General features: G+C 37.9%; 3 protein-coding genes and 1 non-coding gene across 6 annotated transcripts in view; 1 reads left to right on the top strand and 3 right to left on the bottom strand.

Annotated features, from left to right (window-relative positions):
- The window catches only part of sh3bp1 (SH3-domain binding protein 1), a 26061-nt gene extending 11171 nt beyond the window's left edge, over positions 1 to 14890 (bottom strand). Inside the window, exons 1-7 of the mRNA XM_015000215.2 lie at positions 14088 to 14890; positions 6471 to 6513; positions 4977 to 5081; positions 4818 to 4894; positions 1306 to 1417; positions 603 to 679; positions 433 to 520 (exon numbers count right to left, since the gene is read on the bottom strand). Coding sequence (XP_014855701.1) covers positions 433 to 520; positions 603 to 679; positions 1306 to 1417; positions 4818 to 4894; positions 4977 to 5081; positions 6471 to 6513; positions 14088 to 14137 — 552 coding nt within the window. The 5' untranslated portion in view covers positions 14138 to 14890. The remainder of the gene's footprint in view (positions 1 to 432; positions 521 to 602; positions 680 to 1305; positions 1418 to 4817; positions 4895 to 4976; positions 5082 to 6470; positions 6514 to 14087) is intronic.
- Positions 14891 to 15807: 917 nt separating this feature from the next.
- pdap1a (pdgfa associated protein 1a) lies at positions 15808 to 19424 on the bottom strand. The gene is made up of 6 exons (XM_015000221.2): positions 19257 to 19424; positions 17721 to 17803; positions 17575 to 17646; positions 17151 to 17275; positions 16939 to 17075; positions 15808 to 16325 (listed from the first exon to the last, which is right to left on the bottom strand). The coding sequence occupies exons 1-6, from the start codon at positions 19267 to 19269 to the stop codon at positions 16300 to 16302; spliced, it is 456 nt and encodes a 151-aa protein (XP_014855707.2). The 5' UTR covers positions 19270 to 19424; the 3' UTR covers positions 15808 to 16299.
- A 690-nt stretch (positions 19425 to 20114) lies between these two features.
- Positions 20115 to 22583, bottom strand: cby1 (chibby 1, beta catenin antagonist). 3 transcript variants are annotated; one of them, XM_015000224.2, is made up of 5 exons: positions 22502 to 22583; positions 22201 to 22296; positions 21167 to 21272; positions 20973 to 21085; positions 20115 to 20776 (listed from the first exon to the last, which is right to left on the bottom strand). In XM_015000224.2, the coding sequence occupies exons 1-5, from the start codon at positions 22505 to 22507 to the stop codon at positions 20696 to 20698; spliced, it is 402 nt and encodes a 133-aa protein (XP_014855710.1). In that variant the 5' UTR covers positions 22508 to 22583; the 3' UTR covers positions 20115 to 20695. The 3 variants fall into 3 exon arrangements, with proteins under 3 accessions (XP_014855710.1, XP_014855711.1, XP_014855709.1); XM_015000225.2 differs by having other exon boundaries at positions 20115 to 20769; positions 22493 to 22572; XM_015000223.2 differs by having other exon boundaries at positions 22493 to 22572.
- A 391-nt stretch (positions 22584 to 22974) lies between these two features.
- trnar-ccu (transfer RNA arginine (anticodon CCU)) lies at positions 22975 to 23047 on the top strand. The gene has a single exon. It is a non-coding gene; the product is annotated as a tRNA-Arg (tRNA).
- Positions 23048 to 23121: the final 74 nt, after the last annotated feature.

Raw genomic sequence — 23121 nt, forward strand, 5'->3', positions numbered from 1 at the left:
AAAAAACGAGTCAATTTCTGCTAAAGAAATTCAGAAATTTTGAGATTAATCTAAAATTTTCTGGGTTTTTTAGGAGGACTTTTTTTTTCTCTACAACATCAACATACAGTCATAGAGAGAAGACTGAGAGACGTAGAGACAGGAGGAGAAACAGAAGGTAGTAGCACTGGTGCTAGGTTATCGCTAGGCTGGCGCTAGGCTAGCTAAGCTAACAAGCCCTCACTGAAACATGAAGAGTTCCCAAAATGCAAAGAGTAGCAACAGAAAAACATCTCTGGTCAGAATAACTCAATGTTTGAGGACAGAGAAATTAAATAAAATCAAGAGTCTCAAACACAAACAGTAACAACAGGAAGTGACGTAATATGCGTTACCCAATCACAGCACAGCAAAACCAGGCATAGATTCATTAAGGTAGATAAATGGCAGCACCTTGATGCTCTCCAGCCTCCTCCAGGCCTCTTCCACCTCCTCCCTGAGGCCGTCCTGCTTGGCCTGCGGCCCGCTGCTCGCCTGGCTCCTGTGAAAACGCAAACAGACGCTAACATCCGGCGCCTGGCGCGTCACGTCCGGGTGCTGACAGACGGCTTCCTGGGACTCACCTGACCCGCGCGTTGTTCCAGTCTGTAGTGAGCTTCGCAAACTGCTTCTTGTTCTTCAGGATTTCAGGTAAATCCTCCTGGAGAGAAAAAATTTCATCTTAAAGAGCAAAACTCTGCTGCAGCTAGCTGTCCAACAAATTACTGAATCTACTTATCATACAGACGGATATTTAAATATTTAAAGAGGCAGTATTATGTATTTTCCAGGCATACAGCACATTTTTTATAGAACAATCAAGTAGCTGTTACTTTCAGTTGCTATAAAAATGCTTTATACATCAAGTGTGACCTGATTTAACGCCTTGAAATTGGTCCTCTGTCTCTTTAAGAAGCTTTTAGAAGCTGGTTGCTAACTGCTGCTGGCTAGTCTGAAGGAGCTGAGAGTGGGAGGAGCTGCGCCTTGGAGGCGGGGCTAGGTCCACCCAGGTGTTTTAACAGGTGAATGGTTGCCATGGAGATTAAAGGATTTGAAAGAATCAAAAGAACATCCCAGGATTAAAACATGAGAGAAAGATTAAAAAAGTGGATTTTACGTAAAACTGCTCCTTTAATTGATCATTTAGCCCTGCATTTTCTAAATAACGGTCCAAACTGCGTCCAGCCGAAGCCAGCCTGCTGTGGATGTTAGTGAATCAGTGAAAAGGAGAAGCTGAGAGCCTGAGCTGCATGTCGTCGTTCAGCAGCTGAACTTCTGCTCCGTCACCTCGCTCAGCTTGTTGAGCGGCTCCAGGACTTCCTTCTCCACCGTCAGCTCGAAGTCGGCCAACATGGTGGCCAGCATCTTCTCCATGAAGCAGCACATCTCCAGCACACGCCTGCAACACGCAGCACAGGGTCAACCTTTCACTGCCAGGAGCTTAGCATTCACTGCAGGCTCAAATTAACTGGATTAATCCTGAGTTGCAGCCTTAATTTATTACAATCTACCCTGAAGGTCTGATGAGATTTTGTGTTAAATTAAAAACATAAATAAAAGTAAATCTTCTTCCTTGATCTGAGATCAGCAACTTTTATAATTCAGACGTTTTAGTGTCAGTTTAACTAAATAAAGCTGTTAGAGCCACAAATATTACATTCAGTTTTAAAAATAAGACTATTTTCTTCCGCCGCCTCCTGAATTATTCACTTGGCTGAAAAAAACTATTTTAGGCTTTATCTGGAACAATGGAAGGTCTAGGCTACGCCTCTCTTTGCTTTATTTACCATTTGATAGAGGGGGGTTAAAATGCCCCAACTTCAAACTTTACTATTGGGCCACACAACTAAGAACTATCATGTTCTATTTCTCAGATAAAGACAATCCCCACTGGGTAGAAATGGAGTCCCATAACTTAAGTTTGGCTCTTCCACTATTTATGTACTCTGACTCTTTAAAGAAGTTACAGAAACATGCTACAAATCCCATTCTGAAAAGCATGATTAAAATTTGGCAAGATGTTAGAAAATACCTCGCGGAGCCAAACAGCATGTCCCAATTTAGTCCAATTTGGGGTAATCAGCTGCTTGCTCCAGGCAGGGCAGATGGAACATTTAGGATCTGGGCGTCGCAAGGCTTAAAAAGTATTGGCGATCTTTACTCACCAAATTCTGATACATTTTTGTCATTTGGTGTTCTACAAACCAAATTCAAGCTAGATAAAAAGCATTATTTTAAATTCCTTCAGCTAAGAAGCTTTGTTAAAGCAAATTGCAGTGATCTTAACAAGCCTCCCCTTACACTACTTGAAAAATTAATGATTCGGAATAGATCAAAAAAGGGCATAATTTCAGATTTTTACAATGTGCTGATCTCTAATTCATTAGAGAACTCAAATAATAAGCTTATAAACTGGAATTTGGACTTATCATCAAATATCAGTGAACAGGATTGGGAAAGGGTTTGCATTAAAACTCACACAATGTCCATAAACAGTCGTCTCAGAATTCTACAATTTAAATGGCTAATGTGTGTTTATGTTACGCCCGTGCATTTAAATAAATACAACAACAACATCCCAGATTCTTGCGTAAAGTGTAATTCTAAAGGGACTCTAATACACTGTATGTGGGAATGCAGACAAATTAATGCATTTTGGGCAGAGGTGAAGGATACAATTGAAAAAATCATCCTAAAGCAAATTCCACTGGATCCTAAATTATTCCTGTTGGCTTTATACCCTGAGAAGCATAACTTTAGTAAAGTAGAATGTACTTTTATTGATATAAGCTCATTAATTGCAAAACAATGTATTGCTTTATCTTGGAAAAATGTCACCAGACCTAGTGCCTCACAATGGTTAAAGGAGATGGCATCTCATTTGCCACTAGAAAGAATAACATATATTAGGAAATCCAAACAGCATCTTTTTGAGAGGATTTGGGGGCCTTTCATTAGTTTTATTAAGAACTTAGACTTGTCAGAGGGACTGTTTGAGTTTTGATTTTATGGAACCTGCAGTGTACCATGCTGTATAGATGTGTACATTTACATGTAACCAGTTTGTAAGCTGCTTGAATCCCCCTGTCTTTGAGAAGCTGTTTCTTGTTTTGTTCTTGTTTGTTTTGTTGTTTTTTTTTTGTTTTTTGTTTTTTTCCCAGTCATGTAATAACCACAGAGAAACCATGTTCAGATAGTTACATGATTTGTATTTTCAAAATTTCAATAAAAATATTTTGGAAAAAAAAAAAAAAAAGACTATTTTTTAAAATCTTTTTGATAAACATCTAATACAGGACATCTGCAAGATTTAAATAGTAACAATTTTATTTCAGTTTTTATGCTTTTAAATAAAGATAAAAGGTGATGGGTCCATTTTCTTCTATGGGATGTTGATGTTTCCAGCCTGATAGGAGAAATGGATCTAAATAAATATTACTGCTACATTTAGCGCCAATCTGATGTGAAAATTCAACGCAACTATCCAATGGAAAAATTTAAAAACTCATAAAACCTGAACTATATCTGTATTTAAAAACTTTTTTAGTCAAAGTTAGGAGCCACAGACTGCAGATTCATCTGCTTTTCCATCCAGAAACTAAAACCCAAACGCCTCCAAGCTGGAATCCAACCATCAACCGCAGGGTTTCCCCCAGTGTGCCATAAGCCTGGCAGCCCGCCAGGCTTTACTAACCCCCTGCCAGGCTAAGCATTGCTTGTTTATGTTTTTATGAAAATAATCATTTAAAAAGTTGCTTAATGCAAGCGTCTCTGTTGCTCTTAGCGTTTCACTTGCAGAGCTGATTTATTCCTAAATGTTTATAGTTGACACATTTAAAGCTGGAGAGCGGACCAATCACAGCGCTGGCGCCTCTGGCGCTGCTCGATCTCTGAAGTTTACCTCAGCGCGCCTCCTTTCGCTCAAACTGGACCCAGTCTGACCTGTATGGATATTTACATCAACTCCCTGTGAGGAATTATGATTCTTTGGAGAACTCCACATCAAGGTCGGAGTCTAAACCCACTGCGTTAGCTCTGGTTGTGCAGCTCTATGTGATTAACTTGTAGTTGCTTTCAGAGGAGCGCTAAGAATGATTCATCTTTGTGAACAAAGAATTATGTGTGGCGTTTACATCTCTACATGCTGCCCAGCGTGTGGCGCTGTTTGTGTCCCTGATTGGAGCAGAATCTGACTTAAGGGCCCCATCAGCACCTCTAACAGCTTCTGTGTTAGATTTAATCTGGGAGAGAGGGAGGAGTTTAACTGTTCAACCTAAAAATCAGTTAGAATTGCAGTTTATTAATTTGTATTTGTGAACAAACAGCTCAAACTCAAAGATTAAACTCAGCATCAGATTGTTGCTATGGTAACAAAACAACCTAACTGAATATTGTTCTTTGAACTTTTACAAACTGCCAGATCCTTAAAATCTTACATTTAAATGTTAAATAATTTCAGTATTTTATGTTGAAACCATTAAATCAAATTTAGCAGCATGTTACATTTCTGTATCTGTGGTTTGTGGTAAAATATTAGCATTTATGGCCCCTGAAGCCCTGGGGGCCGATGGAGCCGCCAACTTAGTTTGGATTAAACAGAAGTGAAAATAACTGATATTCATTTTAATTGTATTGTTTGATTTGTTGTTTTTAATACTAGTTGTGGGTTTAAATAGTTTCACTGGAGACGTTTTCCTGTAATTACGCAGTAATATTTTTACATTTCCTGTCTACTGAACACCTTTGAATACAAAAACACGGCGGAGCGCCTGAGCAGGTTTTCTGGGGGAAACCGTCACCTGATGGAGGACTGAGCATCAAAGTCCTTCAGGCTCTCCGCCATGCTGATGGACAGCAGCATCAGAGGAAGTTTCTTCTGCAGAAACAGAGAAAGAAACGTCGTTTTGTCCCAGAAATCCATGAAACTCGTTCAGACACGTGTGAAAACTGGCGGCTACCATTCTCCTTTCGGCCTCCAGTCCTACAGGACTCTGCATGCAGGCCAGCAGCTTCTTATGGAGGACCTGCGCCGCCTTCTTGGCCGGCTCCACCCGCTGCTCCACCTGCATTCAACCGGAGAAACACTGCAGCGTGACCAGACAGAAAACTACCGGCAGGAAACCGAGATGGTTACAGGGCAGATTCATTTATTACAGATTATAACATAAAATTTAGGTTCCATTTCCTGAAATGGAACCTTTGTGCTGTGTTTCTGGTACGGCCATAAAATTTGATGCACAAGCTAATCCCGCTAACAGCGATGGAGGACGGAGCATCTTCTCTGGTCCCACTGGGGGTAATTTCTGTTTCTAAACGATCTGATTGGACGCTGGAAAAGACGATTGTTGTGTTCAAGTTGTGCTAACAGCAGTTAGCCTATCAGTGAAGCTATGCTAGCCTAAGATAGCATCTCAATGCTAACATGTAGCAGAACTTTGCTGCAATCTGATGGCTGAAGAACCAGAAGATTAAAAACTATAATGTGTCAGATGTTCAGATCATATCTGCATTTATTCAATAATTTAACAGCAAAAAGAGATTTTGAATTGAAAATGTTGCTAATTTATTGATTAAAATGTAATCAATTAATTACAAAACTTGCTACAAGTTTTCAGAGCCATAAAACCTGCAAATATGAAGAGAATGAAACTGAATAAATCCCATCTGACCTTTGTTTTCAAAGCAGATTTGAAATCGGCCTGTTAAAGCCACAGCTCTGCTAAAAGAGGAAGTGAGACCCATATATGGACGATGCCTATGGATCTGCAGCGTTTCCACCTCCTGCTGCTGTCCTCATTAACTGATAACAGTGAGCATCTTTAGAGGAAGTCTGTTTAGGAAAAGCGTTTTGGTGAATCTTAGATTGAAGGGACGGAGGCCCAAGCCCTGTGCTACATGTAGCAGCGATAGCTGGAGCAGGAAGTTCACAGCCAGACGTGACAGATGGATCGCTCCTCTTATTACAGAATGTCTCCAGGTTAGGATCAATTAATCCCTTTCCCCTCCAAACAATCCCCCGGGATTCACAGCATGATAATCAGCTTTCTTTGAGTCTGAGCCAAATGAGGAGAGTTTTTACACCTCCTGCTGTGTTTCGGCTCGCAGACCCAGGCAGGTCCGTTATTTTGCTGCGTTCACCAAAAAAATCTGATCTGTCACTTCCAAATGTAGAACTAAATTGGACACAATGGGAAGAATTAATGCATTAGAGTACAAATTAAGTAAACTGTAATGATATTTTTGTATTTCAAATGATAATTTTCCACCATGTGAGAAACAAACAGACTCAGAGAGGGTGCTGGTTTGTTAGGTCTCCACCTCCTGATGCCATGAAAACCTCCACATTGTGAATCCGAAGTACAGCTGGTTGAACTGAGTTTAGTTAGCAGTGAATTCAGCGGTAAACCGACTCAACCAGCGATAAAGTCAGAGCAAGTTCACGTTTCTCTCACCTGCACCAGATCCTCATGTAGAAGATCAGTGGCATCCTGCGACCTAAGAGGGATTAAAGTTTACAGATTATTACAAAAACAAAAATCAGCAAAGAACATTTGATTTACCAGCAGTGATGAGCTGCGGGGTTTTTAAAATGTGGCTCAGAAAGAAAATATTGATCATGAATTCATGTCTGCAGCTTTAACTTGAAGAACAGCCAATCAGATTTGAACGGCTGGCTGGATTAACAGGAGATGAAAGAGAATCCAGGAGATTAGAAATCATAAAGAAAGGGATTAAAAGAACTAAAAGGAAAAAAATCTGACTTTTATCTCCGAATTATGAGGAAGAAAAAAATCTAAATTTTGAGAAATAATTCTGAGATTAAAGTTATAATTCTAATTTTAAAAATCAGAATAATTTTTAATAGTCGCCTGATCCCCTTCTGTATAATCATAATAATCAGACCTAACTGGAGATTTTCTATTGCATTTTATCAAGACAAAAAAAGATGCATGACAGTGAAGTTTGTGTGTAATTTTCAGTTTTTAGTCATGAATTTGTTGCTTAGTTTCAGCAGGAGAAAACGTCGGGAACTGGCCGGCAGACTTGGGTTTGGTTCAGGCGGTTCTGGTTCCAATTAGAGACTCTCACACCTGGATCCGTTTAGCATCAGCAATAAGAACTTTAACGGGTCTGAGAGACTTTACCTCCAGCCAAAACAAACATGGAATAAAGACGGATCCAGGAGCTAGTTTCATCCAAAACGTGTGTGTGTGTGTGTGTGTGTGTGCGTGCGTGCGTGCGTGCGTGCGTGTGTGTGTGTGTGTGCGGTTCTGGAGGTGGTGAGGTCGACGCAGTGACAGAATGATGATGATTTTAGTGGTGAATCACACAAAAAGCAGCACAGGTGAGCAGAGGAAAAGACTCTCACTGGTAGCCACTGGTTACACTGGTAGCCACTGGTTACACTGGTAGCCACTGGTTACACTGGTTACACTGGTTACAAGGACTAAGACCTGAAGCACGACAGATGAGACGAGGAGCCGACAAGGAGACACGGGTGTATCTAAATACAGAGAGCGACTCAGGGAACAGGAGACACAGGGGCTCAGTCAAAGGCCGCTGGGTGACATGGAGACACAACAGACACAGAAACCTGAACACAGGAAATCCTCACTGTAACTTGGTTTACTGTTCTGTTATGTGTGGCCCTGAAACTCGTTGAATGTAAAAACTCATGAGATCAACTTAAACCACGTGCGTCAAACTCGAGGCCCGGGGGCCAAATCCGGCCCGCCACATGCTTTTTATGTGGCCATCTACACTGTAAACAAAGATTTTCTTTTACATAATAAGTCAGTCTATTATTAATAATACCTTCTGTATTTTGCAGGAATGTTTTGCTTTGCATTCCCTCCCAAAGCTGCATATTATATTCATAAAGCTGTGCGTCTTGTAAAAGCAGAACGCATGTCAGCATTTCAACCAGTTTCTGTTCTGTCTTTATTCGTGGAGCTCTGTTGAAATTCAGTAGTTTTATTTACTGATGGTTATATTTCTGGCACTGATCTGGACTCAGACAAAACATCCAGTTCATCATTTGGTTGAAAATCTTCGACATGGTGAAACTTTTACTCAGTTTTACATGTTTAAATGTAACTATGGTATTAAAAGAACAAGCTGATCATAATTTACATTTAATACCTGATAAATATGAGAAATGAATACTGAAAAAACCGAGTAATAATTGAGTCAGTTACTAGTAAACACTATTTTAAAGCTTCAGTCCTTCTCGGACACAGCCTTTACAGAAACAGAGTTTGGTTTATTTGGTTTATGACTTTGTAAAAACTAACCGTCCCAGTGTCACCGCTTACTGTGTGCTGCTGTAGTAATGATTACCCATTTGGTTTTACAGTGTAGACTCTGAACAGTTGAATTCTCACTTTTTTCAAAAAGTTCCTTTTTTAAAGGAACATTTTGTACATTTCTTAAACTGTCCAGCTCAGATAACTAAACTGTATTTTATTTGATCATTACTTTATTCTTACCGTTACACATTTTGAATGTAGTTTTGAATTTCTGTGAACCTTCGGGCCTCGGCTGCCGGTTACTTTGCTGCTGCCGGTAAAAGACGTCTGTTCTCTCTGCGTACCTTGATGACGTCACGTTGTCAGGAAGCGATCTGGGTTGCTAAGTTTAGACGGCTGTTGGTTCAAAGCGTCAGCAGCTGAACTGGGAGGAGGGGAGAGCAGCGCTGGGCGACGTTCAGCTCTGCAGAGAACCGAACGTCCCGCTGCTGAACCAGCGCTGGTCGTTTTCTACCTGGATGTTCTGGTTCTGAACCAGCACAGCTGCTCCACGGGACTAAAGGAACTCATGAGCAATAATCATCCTTCAGTCTTTTAATCGTTTAATGTTTAATTTAAGAATCCACTAAATACGCTTTGTGATATTCTGAAATTTGATCAGATGTAATATTTCGTCCACTAGAATTATAAAAACATTATTCTGTAAAAAAAAATAGAAAGAGTTTAAATGTTGCTGAGTTTCTGGTTTCTAATATTCGAGTTACCAGATGTTTATTCATTTTGTCCTTTAACTAAACTTGGTTTGGAGAGTTTTCTTCTTCTCACTCCGATACGTTTTAGTAAAGTTGGAGAATTATTTTCTAAATCCCTGTTTAAACCTTCGTTCTCTATTCTAAGCAGCAAAGATGTTTAAATTTAAGGTATAAGTGAATAAATGTGATAAACCTTTGAATGAATGTAACCAGAATGGCTTTTATTTTGATATTCTCCACAGGAAGTCTCCTTGTAGCAGCTAGCTTAGCAGCAATAGAATGTCGGACATCGGCAGCGGCGTTTAATAAAGCATTTAGTTGGATAATTTATGCTGTCATTATTATGCCGCATTATGATACTACAGCTAACATAAGTAGATTGTATAAAAAAGAGTGTACAGTGCTTTTATTTTGATATTCTCAACAGGAAGTCTCCTGTAATGTAGCAGCTAGCTTATGGTAATTTTGTTCTGAAATGATCAAAAGTTGTTTAATACAACATTTGATTGGAAATAAATTCATATTACTATGATTATATAGCTACAACTAACAAACAGAGTTTTATTAATATTATTAATAAAACTGGGATATTAATATTACATTAATAATAATCCACCAACGTCTGTAGCTAACAACCAAGCTAACCAGTAAAGCAGTCTGCAGCTCACTCTTCATTACATCAGATAAAAACTGGCAGTAAGACAAACAGTCCAAGTCAGATCAACAGCATCTCCGCAGCATGATGCTGCCGCCCCCGTACTTTACAGAAGGGAAGCTGTCTGTTAGCTTCACCCCCACCTGCTTCCACAGGCATCAGTAACATTTCCACTTTCATAAAATTCACACCTCAACTCCTCCATAGGAGCATCACCTCAAACTTTCTGCTTAAAAATCAACTCACTGCAGAGACTTTCCACTGACCAGCTTTCTGCTCCGATATTTTATATCTGCGTAACAATGTTGACCGTTTTTACCCCCCAAAAGGCTGAGTAACCAAACCTGACTAAAGAAAGGCCGAAGGGCTAAAGTAGGAGGACCTGTTAGTTATTTATTCTCGTCGGCTGCGTAGCGACACCAAGCCGCTCTAAGTGAAGCTCTGTTGCCAGATGTGGAGGAAACCCAGCCCAGTTCCTGAAGGGGTCAGACAGGCTTCAGCTCCTCCAAGGTGCTCTTCGTTTCCTCCGCTAAAACATCTGAGGAGCAAAACGCACAGCAGAGAAACTCCCAACACGGTCTGGTTTCTGCTGCAGATACCTGATTACACTTTTGTGTCTTGCTGAAAAAGTTACTTATAAGTTAGTATTGTCTTAATTCAAGTATAATAAAATATTTGCACCAGAAACTTAACAAAAATACTTGGTAAGATTTTGTGTTTTTGCAGTGTGGGGTCTGCAGTTTAACCAATAAAGCTCCACATCAGACGAACATGATGCATCTACTGTTTGAAAATTACTAAATGTTCAGGAATCACATGCAAAAACAAAACCTTAGCTGGTACTTCTGATTTAGTTTCTGTTGTAAATATATTAAAACTCTTGAAATAAGCCAAAACTAACTTAAAAGTAACTTTTCAACAAAATACAGGAGCTGGTTTAAAGTAAATAAATCCAAATAATGATGAAAAATCATTCAGTATTTTTGATCAATATTAAGGAATTATTCACTTAAACTTTGTTACGTAACGTCTCAGTTAGTTTTGTCTTATTTCAAGTGTAATTATTACATATTTTCACTTGAATCTAGACCAATAATTCTTTTACTTTTGGGGTGAACAAGTCTGGAGAGGCCACAGTTCCTTTAGTTTGAGTCTCCACCATGCTAGTTGAGTTAAAATACAGATTTGAGCAAAACTGAAAGGGAAAACAAATGTTTAGATGTGTCAACAGGTGCAGCAGCACTTCTTCCTTCAAAGGTCGCAGCATCAGAGCAGACTGCCAGCAAGCGCTGCTCTGCTGCAGATGCATGCAGATGCATGCAGCGTAGGTTTATTATTAAACCGGAGTGCGTCAGAGGAGGCGGCCTGCAGATACACCATCAGTCCTGCTGCACGCAGGTCTGCGTATCACCACCACCAGAAATAAGGAAGGTGTTAAGTTTGGTCACCCGCAGCGTTTTACAAAACTGAGTCAGTCTGTGGTTATCTGCTGTTTGGAGCCTGGATGTTGCAAGTTATTCGGCTGTCAGAGTAGAAATCTTAATATTTTATTATAGTTTTCTTTGGCAAAGCAATGAGCTTTAAAACATTCCTGGCAGCTGGTTCCCTTTGTGTTCAACCCAAACTATCACTTGGAAATCCCTTTTCTACCACATAAAACCAGACTGCGGTTTTCCCTGGTTTGAAAAAGGAACCAGCAGCTCAGCGTGAAAACAACAACATAACGGAGAGGAGAAGCAGAAACAGCCGCCGCTGGCGTAACGGTGCTGAGCTGGATGGACAGAAATACGAAGGGACAACGACCTGAAGACCAGAGCAGATTAAAAACCAATCATGAACTACCTGAAGACTGCACACAATGAAAATAAGACAACTACAGCCTCAAAAACTTCCAGCCATTTGTAAAGTTACCAGTTAACAACAGTTTGAGTTAAAACCGGAGAATCTTTTTCACCATGTTATTCATTATTTTATAAATGTCACAGTTTCAAGCTAAATATTCAGTTTATCATCTATACTTAGCTTCAAGCTAATTCTTCAGTTAGTTTGCAGCTGGATTTACAGAAGCAGCAACAGTTGATTCCTCAGATCATCAAGAATAAAACCAGCCTAACAGTGAAGGACAAACCACCTGGAATCCACAGTTTCCACCTAAACAAGTAAAATACCTTTTACCAAATACAAACACATTTCTGTTTATGAATATTTTATGTTTTATCCTTACACCATAAGCACCTTTATGAAACACCACAAACAATCCCCCCCTTCCATGGCCTCTCCCAGAACCTGTAAACGGTGCCCGGACCCCGGGGAAGTGTCTGTCCAAACACAGGAATGTCAGGTTCCTCCATCTCCACACTAATCAGATCACACACAAACATTGGCTCAAGTTTTACAAACCAGCAGCTCTGAGTAACAATGATCCTCCTTCAGAGAAAACCTCCTCACTCCTCGGCGGCGCACAGCCCCAGGCTACATGCTAACGGCTGAACATGGTCAGCAAATAGTTAAAACTTCTTGTATGCAAATTGTTATTGATTCATAAATCTATTCTTAAGGTGCAATGGTAAATAAAGTGCTTGTTAATAAAATGGAAAAAGTGCTCTTCAAGTGCTACACAGTGACTAAAGTAAAAATAGTTCAGTTAGCAAGCTAAATCTGTACTCTGAAGCTAAGTATGTAGTGAGCAAACTAAACATTTATATTCACACTAAATATTTAGCTTGATGCAGCATTTAGTTAGCAATTTGAAAATACAGTTTACCAATAAATAGTTAGCTTTACTAAATATTTAGTTTCAAACTAAATATTTTGTTTACCAACTACGTAGCTTCCTAATAAAATATTTTTTATGAAGCTAAATATTTAGCTTATTTATTTAAAATGTATAAATGAATGAATAATATGGTGAAAATATGATTTTTTTCCCCGACAGGCAAAATAAGTAAAATTACTGTTTCATTTTTAACTGTGTAACTTTACAAACAATGCCTCATAAATATTAACTTCTACAACCTCTACAGATTACAGATGAAACTCTGTAATCTGTATATTCATATCACAGCTTGCAAAACTTTTAACGCCGCTCAAACTTTTTCACTTTTTATCGCATAACAACCACAAACTTTTACTCATTTTATGGGTCAAACATGACAAGGTGCTCTGCTCAGATTAGACTAAAACCAGAGACAATAAACACACTGTTCTGTTAAACATGGTGGTGGCAGTATCATGCTGTGGGGATCAGTGAGGCTGGTGAGGGAAGTCCAGGATAATCCAGGAGGAAAACCTCTTACACATATCATGGGATTATGGATGCACGGATATCAAAATTTGATCCAATATTGATATCCGATATTGATGTTACTGTTTTGGATGATAACCAATATTTACCAATATTAAATACATTTGTCAACTTTTTGACACCTTTGGGGAAAAACCCGACCAGAAACAGACGGCAGAGGTCGTATTTATCAAGCCGATACTGATGTGTTGAAAAATGACTAATATCGGTAGATCCCGATGTTGGTGCCGATATATCGTCCATCGTTATATGAGATGGTTGAGATCAAAGATGATTCAGTCTTTTTAACGGCCTAGTCCAAGTCAATTATTAAAAAAAATAATAATTTCCCTTCCACTTTCAGAGCCGGCATCGCTTTGTGCTTGTCTGGTTATCATTCAGTATCATTTCTGCAGAGTCAGGCAGTTACAGTTACTCAGTTACATTTACTTGAGTCACTTTTTTGAAAAAAAAAAAAAAAAACTTTTAGGAGTATTTTTTACTACGCTGTACTTTTTACTTTTAGTCAATAATTTTATTATGAAGTATTTCTACATGAGTAAATTTTCTGGATTTTCTACCCACTGAATAAAAAACAAACATATTTAAACCAAAGATTCACCAAACTCAGTTTCTGCAGTTTCTGTTAAAGTTTCAGAAGTTTTTTTATTGGAAAAATTGATTTAGATTTTTTTTGTCTGATTTTATTTTTTGTTATTTATATAAATTGTTGTAATTTTGGTTAAATATAAAGTTATGTGGAAGTTTAGGTATTACAATACCTTTAGGTATTACTGTTATAATACCTAAACTTCCACATAACTTTATATTTAAGTCTGATTATGTAATTTTTAAGTATGAAATGATTGATAATTTGATCAGTTACTCAGTACTAGATTAACTTTCTACCAAATTCTTTTTACTGATTCATTTCTTGGACGGCTACTTTTTACTTTTACTTGAGTAAAAATACTTTTTAAAGTACTGCTACTCTTACGTTAATTCATTTCTTGGCTACTGAACCATCAGACAAACACCATCAGGGCCTTCTCGGGTCCACGGGAGACCCGGAAAGCGGACCGGAACCACCATGCAGGTCCAACAGTCGGTTCTGATCAAACTTTTCTTACCTTGCTGCCGATCCGAACTGCTTCAGGATGCTGAGAGACTGCCGCAGCATGCTGGCGCTGGAGTCCGGAGGCGCTCCGGGCCGGGCTGCTTCACCGGGAGCTGGAGGCGCAGGTGAGCCGGGTCGCGCTGCCTCTCGTCGTGAGTGTTTCTGCGGCTGTTCGGTTTTCGTTCTTGTTTCAGCAAATGAGGAAGTTGCTCGGATGAAACGTCAGCAGCGAAAGGGAACCAGATGTTTTCCCCCGGTTGTTGTTGTTTTTTTGTTTTTTTTTATTTCAGGGTGTCACTCTGAACCCCCCACTGAGTCTCAGCAGTGGGTAGGTGTGCAGGTGAGCGGCAGGTGAGTCCAGGCTGCAGCTTCTGTTCCTAACGGTGTTAGCTGCTGCAGGATGTGAAATGTCTGAAAGGGGAAACTCGGCGTTGATTGAGACATTTCTGTCCCAGTTTTCAAACATGTTCTGATTTTACTGCAGCGAGTTTTCAAATGTTTTGCAGAAGCAGGAATCACATTTTCAGAGCCGGTTGGGTTTCACTGCAGCGTGAGCCTCTGGTTCATCAAAGTTTCATTTCTTGTCACCTGTCGCCTTTTTTGAGGAACTTCTCTTCATACATCAGAGCCAAAAACGACCATGAGCAGAACCAGAAACTGATCAATTTATTTAAAATGTGTCGATCCAGGAAGAGATAAACCTTCCACCAAATTTTCCTTTATAATTTGTTATAGTCTCATTAATATTATGACAAACTGTAGGAATTTAAATATAGGCGGTAAAGCTGCTGATAACGCAAGTGCCTGACAGATGCTGCCGCCTAGTGGTGGGGCCGTCTAAATGCACACAAACGATTTTTCAGAGATTTCTCTCGGTTATTTTGAGCTTTTTTTAAAAATACATTTTAACTCTATTCATATCTATATGTGGAGGAAGCTGCCACAGACTTCAGACCGGATCAAGTTTAATTTCTTTAGCATTTTTTGTTAGCGCCGCCAACTAGCTAACACCGGCTAACATTCGCTCGTGAACTTACTAGCGATATTTCAGACCAAACCAGGAATATAGAGGCTGAAGTTGCTCACCCAGAGTTTGTATGAATTAGAGAAATTTAATTATTTTGTTTATTTCTTAACTTTACAGCGAAGCTACTGAAGGAGTTCTAGCTAACTCGGAAGTTGTCTTAACATGCTGTCTGAAGCAGCCAATCAGACGTCAAGGTCGTCATACAAACAGCCAATCAGAGGTCAGCTTATCTACATATGTCATTATAATCCCACCCACCGAATTTAAAGGAGGAAGTTTGCAGTTTAAATTTATTTTAAACGTATTTTTGATGCGCTTCAGCGAAGGAATATAAAATTTAGTCAATTATGAAAAAAATATATATCTACACTTTAAAATGAAATCAATGCATTTAAATCATGTACATATAAATCTTCATGTAATAAATTTATAATTTTTCTGTTTTAAGAAATTCCTGAGGTTTCAGTAAATTCATAAGTCATTTATTTATTGTAATTTGGCAATCTTCACTTCATAAAAAAACTCAATGGTTTTATACCTGCAAACCAACTTGTTTCTGGGTGGGTGAACATTGAAGGACATCATGAATAAATGTGGAAAATATCTTAATAAACCAAACGTCATACTTTTCAGATGCATTTGAAAGGAAGCCCAAAGTTTTTATTTAGATCTGTTTTAAAATGAAGGAAATCCTCATGAAACAAAACCAGAATAATCTTGTTTTATTCAAAAAAACTTAAAGCAACATTTAATAATAACTGTTTATGAAATAGAAACCTACTTCATGACATTTAAACCTGCAATACAACAAACCGCAAACTGTTGTTTTAACAGTTTCCTGTCGTCTCTGCATCAGCGGCTTGACTTGGAAAACAAAAGAGCATAAAAGTCCTCACTGTAAAACTTTAGTTAGATCAACAGGGAAATATTTGTGAATCCAAAGGAATGAAACTTTTAGCAGCTTTAGACGTAAAAACCCTGGTGAAAAATAAGGAAGGGGCTTTGAAACACTCAGAGGTTTTTCTCCAAATGTTGCATCCGTCCTCCTCCGGCGTTGCTTCACCCGTTTTTCTGTCCATGCTGTCCCAGAAGTCCCCGTCCCTCCGGTCGGAGGACAGGGACGTTCAGGAGACGCTGGCTGTCCGTCCACTTCCTCCGTTCCCCTGAGACTGAAATGTGTGACGCTCCAGGTGAGGCGCTAACGCTTAGCTTGGGCCTCTTCAGCTGCAGCAAAACAAGAAGCAGAGTTCACTGGTCACATCGATTTTAACACAATTTTAACTTTCATGGTTTTTATGTAGGTTTTGAATTTGGCTGCAAACTTAATGATTATTTTAGCAATCGATTAACTGGAACTTTCTGAAGATTTTTCATTTCAAACTTTATTTATAAGGCATATTTATTTATGCTGACCAAAGAGCTTCACAACATCACAGGTAGATAAACGACAAAACAAAAAATAAAATCAAGTTTGGCAAAAATAATCAGACAATTAGAAAATTGGCAGAAAATATCAAAAGCTAATAATATTAGTAGAAATCAAGACACTTGTTTTCAGCTGCAGCAAGTTACCAAAGAAAAACAAAAAGCCTGAATCAGTGAAGTAATAAATGTCTAATTTAAAACTGTTTTAAATCTTTAATAAGGTATTAATTTATTTTATTTCATTTAAATGTTTTTATATGATGTTAGAAAAATATTTAAAAAATCAAATAATTTAATTATATTTTTAAAAAAGAAAATCAACATTTTCATTTTCTTTCTTAATGGTCAACAACAGGATCCTTCAGTGAATGTTTGATGATTTGTAGCAAAAGATGCATCTAAAGTACGGCACCTCTCTTCCTGGCGGCCTCCTCCCTCTGCTTCTTGATGATGGCCAGCCGGGCCAGGTCGGCCCTGGCCTGCTCCGTCTTCCCCTCCTGGTGGAGCTTCCTGTAGCGCTCTGCTGATTTCTGCTTCTCGATCTCCTCTCTGAGGAGCAGAAGGAGGGAAAGCCTCAGCGGCGGCGCCTCAGAGCGACTCCAGGAGCAGCAACGCGGCGCCTACCTCTCCCTGCGGCTCAGCTCTCTGGGCGCGCTCACGTCCACCTCTGTCACCTTTTTGCTCTTCTGAGAAACTCGGTTTGGATTCTCGATTTCTATGAGGCCCTCCACGCCGCTCCTCTTCCTAGACTGGGTGTGGAAAACAAACGGTTACAGCACAATATTGTGAAACAGTTAATAAACTTTTTATTCAAAATTGTAAAGACACTGTATATGTAGAAATACTGGAGATAATGTTTAAAGCAGGGGTGTCCAAAATGTGGCCCGGGAGCCACTTGTGGCTCTTGGGCTGATTTTGTGTGGCCCCTAACTGAAAAGTCCTTTTCTGGTTTGTAAAGCAGAATTGAGTTTTTGTTTCCTTTTGTTTGGTAATTTACCAAAATAAAGTGAAGAGAATCAAAGTTTTCAGTAAGACGCTCTGCGCTCACCTCAGACTCGTCTTCACTGCTGCTCTCCTCCTCTGACTCTGAGCTCTCCTTCTCCGCTCCACCGCTCTCCTCCTGTCAAACCACAGATGTCTGCAGACGAGCTTCACAGGAAATCTGGTTCTTTCTGCTGCAGGACCTTCACTCACCTTCTCTCTCTGGAGTCTCATCTGTCGGTCGATCTCCTCCGGGTTGCTGAACTGCTTCCCTCGGCCCTTGTGGCCCTTTTTTCCTGCAGGATTTAGAGAAATCATTACTGTATGAACAAACGCTAGCTGAGCTTCACCACAGAAAATCTGACATCCAAACATTTCTATAAATACCTTTGTTTACTTTCTCTTCTCTGACTCTAATCTAATATATCAACTTAAATTCTGCTGCCATAAAACTCTTAATAGTTTTGCTTATTCCAGAGGTTCATTGAGCTTGTTAATAATATTAATTGTTATTATTCTTGTCATGAAAATAAATATTTCTGGATAATGAATCATCCTAGAAGTTATTGCGATAAAGGATAATATTGTAGTTTTGAGAATATTTTATAGTAATATAACAGTAATGGTATAATAATAATGTAAGAAAACATTCTCAAACATCAATAAACTTTAAATTCTAATGAACATTTAACACCGGAGCTGGAAAACATTTTAAATATCCAAAATACACAAACAAAAGAAATGTCAAATAAAATGAATTATTAAGTCTCTGTAAACAAAACTGACCTTCATAAAAAGGCTGGTTGAGACCAGACTGAAGACTTATCATCCAGTTTTTGGTAGAAAAACGATAAATTAAGCAAATGGATATTATTAAACTCATTTTAATTTATCATGTGATTAATTAATTTATTGCGACAGGTCTAATAATAAAACATTTTATTTGCAGACGCCTTCATCTGCACTGAAGGACGGACATCTTAAAATATACATAAAATGACAAAAGTGAGTGTCTTTAGTCAGAGTCTTCTGCAAGTTCACTGTAATACTGACTGCTACAGGAGATCTCTCCTGCTAACAGCCATCATCATCATCATCATCATCATCATCCACAATAACTCTGAAAAGTTTAACTAGGCCTGTTGCAAAAAACTAATTGCTTGATAAATTAAAACAAAAACAAATGTTCATCAGAATTATAAAGTTTATTTATCTTTGAGCTGAAATGAGCTCAATTTCACACAGGGTTGATAAAACGGGAGTGTGTTAGTTTCATAAACTGTATTTCTAAAATAATATCTTTCTATTGTTTTTTCCTTTGATTGTGTTCACTTCCTCCACCCAGAGCTGACTGCAGATTACTGCTAACATCTCTGCTGTAAACAGATAATTGATCATAAAGGATTAAATACATGTTGAGACATCTTCACATAACATCTGTGATTCATCATGCAATCCTACCGTTCGTCCACTAGGGGTCATCAACCTAAAATGTTCACGTAAGCTAATAGGGTTAAATCTACTCTTGCTAAAAGTAATTATACACATAAAACGAACAATTTAAAAAGGTAGATATAACATCTATGTTAGCTTTTTATGTCGGCTTCACCGGCACATATTAGAAATGATAATTTTATCATAAATAATATCTGTGATCGGTTAGCCATCTAGCATGCTAACAGCTAAACATGTGCGAGTTGAACGGATTTTATTAAACTTTTAGCAGTCGGAACAGAAGAAAATACTCACCACCGCGCGGCATTGTTTCCTGTTAAAGACTCCAAAGACGAAAAAGTCAACGAACCATCCAAGGAGTCAAACAGAAGACCGTAAAGACTGTGACTTAAGGTGCTGAAATAAAAGGCTAAGGAGTAACTACTTTGTCTCTCGCGCTGTCAGCCTACTCGATGGTATCGGCGCATGCGCAAAAGTGAGGACTAACCCAATCGCTGTACAGACTGAGCTGAGAATCCTCCAATCAGATTAGGAGACACCATCTCCAGCAGCCCATTCACAAAATATAGAGAAATATTGATCCGACTGTGATCAAATCAGTACCGTGGGGTCATTTAAACAGAGCTATAAAGTAAAAAAGTAAAAGTATTTCTTTACTGTACTGATTTTTCAGGTATCTTTACTTCACTTAAGTATCTCTCTTTTTGACAACTTTTTATTTTACCCACATTTTAAGAGAAATATTTGTACTTTCTACTCCTTACATTTTGCATAATATTATCATTACTCCTGTGATGAAAAAAATTATGATGTGGAGTCAGATCAAATCAGGAGTAATCCTCCGCTCATACAAAAAAGTGTGTTATAGTGTCGGTATTCATTTGGATTCAACCAAAGCAAACAGAAGAAGGAAAACAAACACAACACGGATGGAAACGTTAACCTGAGTAAACAACAGAGGACACATTCAGACATGCAGATAATCCACAATGACTATCTGTGTCATTTTTTTATATATAAAAAAAAACAATATGTGAAATATTTCTGCAAAAGGACGAACCCCATTGCTGTGACTGGGTTAAATATTACTAAATTATTTATGTACACACTTATATATAGGCACCAAAACAGAAAAGATCACAGATTAAGTGATATTTTATAATGAATACACATTTTATTTTGAAATCCAAACAGCATTCTACAAAAAAGAAACAGTGATATTGCATCACAGGTAGGAGTGAGCCTTCCAGATGTTTATCATAAATAATGACTGGGTTATTTTTATTATGATTAATTCTTCCAACAAAATTGGATTTTTTTTTAACAAGAACAAACATTTTGAATTTGTCTTTTGTTTCCAAAGCTAAGAAAAAAACAAAAACAAACAAAAAGCACCAAAACAGAATAATAACGATGTATTAAAATGTTTGTCCAGATTTTTCATTTAGAATGAATATAAAAGAACAACGCAGAAAATTCTAAGAGAAAGTTAGTTATTTTTGAATGCAGTTTAGACGTAAAGTGTGTAAAAATAGGCTGTATGTGGAAATAATCAGACGAAAAGAAATATTATATTTTAAAAATGGGACAAAAACAGGAAGCAGCTGAATCGACTTACATCCTGTTAAAAGCTGAATGTCTTATTGTGAGGATAAATGACTCGTAGTTTCATTTTACTGCCTTTTATCTTTAAAAAAAACTCTTAAAAAAAAAAATCTAACTAGAGTGGATTGTCATTTTTTTCTTCGGTGTTGAGTTTTCATGTCTTCGATTTCTTTCTCCATCAGGTGGTACTCCACTGTAGTTTCTGTCAGCTTGAAAGAAGAAATTAAATTACAGAATGCAATACTTTAATGAATTTATTAACATAACCAGAAAACATGGAAAGTAAAGTGCAAAATAAAATATAAAATGTTTTACAGAGCCAGTTTGGATAACAACTAACAGGGGTTTGAAATTCATATCATCTTTATTATTATTTCATAGTGAGAAGACAAAATTAGGCGTCACCATGTCCATCAGAACTTCAATCTTTGATTTTAGAAGGTTATTTTCTTCCTCCAGCTGCAGATTTCGTTTCTTAAGCCGCTGCACCTCCTTAGTAGAAGCATTTCCACCAGATTCTGGTTGAAGAAAAACATTAACATCATCTGATAACGGCCACATTCAGAAGAATTAGTCTGAATAAAAGCCGTTATCCTCACCTGTTATCCACTGTCCGTCCTCAAATTTCCAGCTCTGGCCTCCTAAGTTCATCGCTGGAGGTCCCGACTCCAGGCCGAGCTCTATTTCTCTTGTTGAGCGATCCAACTGAAACACAACAAGACAAACAATTATCAGATCAACTTTATAGGTAAAATAAACAAACCTACATTATTGGTACAATAATATGAAGCTCTGCAAACAGAGGAGAGCAGAGTCCCCAAAAATATAACAAAAGTAAGAGTAGAAATAATTCAACATATTTTTACTCAAGTGAAATAAAAGATAGCCATCAGAGTAAGAGTAAAAAAGTATTTGGCAAAAAGTCTGAGCAACTGATCAAATTATCAATCAATTCATATTTAGAAATGACATCATCAGATGAGCCAAAAATAAAAATAAGTGCAAATTTTGGTATTTTAAAGGACTAAATTACAATAATTCATACAACGAAAACAAAATCAAGCTAAACATTTTTTTCCAAATCACTTTCTTTCAATAAAAACGTCTGAAATTTTAATAAAAACTGCAGGTGTGTGTTTTTCATTCAGTGGGTAGAAAATCACTCAAGTAAGAGTAGAAATACTTCATAATACAATTATTACTAAAGTTAAAAGTACACACAATTATAAAAAATAAAAATTTCTCCTAAAAAAACATTTAAAAAAAACTTATTCAAGTAAATGTAATTTAATAAGTACAACTAGTTACTACTTAACTCTGGTTACAACCATAAACTTCATTTCAGTTTATTTGGGTTTTATGTGATAAAGCAAAACAAAAAGAGCAGAACTGTGAATAAAATACAAAACTGCTCACAGCTTCTCCTTCCACAGCAACACATTTCATTTAACTTTGGGATAAATGACGTTTTTTGAATTAGAATTAGAATCTGAATTGAACTTATTAAGTTGGTGACGTATTTTCTGGAATATGAGCGTAAACTCCAAATTATCAATGAAACACTCTGAAGTTTGTGGTTATAACGGTACAAATTGTGAAAAGATTGAAAAGTAAAAATATTTTCGGATGGTACCGTATGAAGGCTGGACAAAGATGCAGATTTGCGAGGCGGAGTCTTCTTCGGGCTGAATGTATTTCCAAACAGCGGCATCAGGGATTTTTTAAAGTCCTAAGAGACAGCACACCGATGATGATGTTCAGTGAGTTTAACTCAGAAGTCTCGTTGCTACAGCCTGTTTTTGTCGTTGCTAACGACACCAAGTTACTCCAGCAGGTGAACAACAAAGACGTCCTGAGAGAAACACTAATTCTTGAAAATAAACCTTAACACTAAAATGACTAAAAGAACTTTAAATGTTACCTACAATATTTACCTCCATGGAGAAAATTTATTTAACGAGCTAACGTCAAATTATCTTCTCTCCAGTCAAGGATCCTAATGCGCAAGCGCGGAACTTACCATCACTCTAATATAGGAGTATCGGCCTTAATATGACCCAACTTTACCCCTAACTTAAATATCAGCTACTAATCGTTTTTCTAATGTTTATGTAATAAAAAATATATTAGGAGAGCTACATAAAAATAATAATGTAATATATATATAAATATTTTGCATCTTAACATCCGAATAACCCCTGTGATAATGGTACCGCTCAGGAGCCTAACAGGACCGTAAACAGCAAAACCGTTAATGTGACTAATCCAAATAATCCAAAATTAAGTTCCTCTTTATTATGTTAATAAATCGTCTGAAAAAAAAAGAGCAACATAATCCTGACAATATTCAAGCCCACTATGCATTTGTACTAACAAATAGTATCACGCTGATGGGCTTTCTTACGTAGCCCCAGTGGCCTAATGGATAAGGCACTGGCCTCCTAAGCCAGGGATTGTGGGTTCGAGTCCCATCTGGGGTGACTGCTATTTTCTTTATCCTTACTTCAACATTTTGTTTTTAGTCATTTAACAAACAATTTGGGAAGTATTTTTC

The sequence above is a fragment of the Poecilia mexicana genome, unplaced genomic scaffold (genome assembly GCF_051168715.1).
Source record: "Poecilia mexicana isolate PSO_F unplaced genomic scaffold, ASM5116871v1 scaffold_19, whole genome shotgun sequence".
Classification (NCBI taxonomy): domain Eukaryota; kingdom Metazoa; phylum Chordata; class Actinopteri; order Cyprinodontiformes; family Poeciliidae; genus Poecilia; species Poecilia mexicana.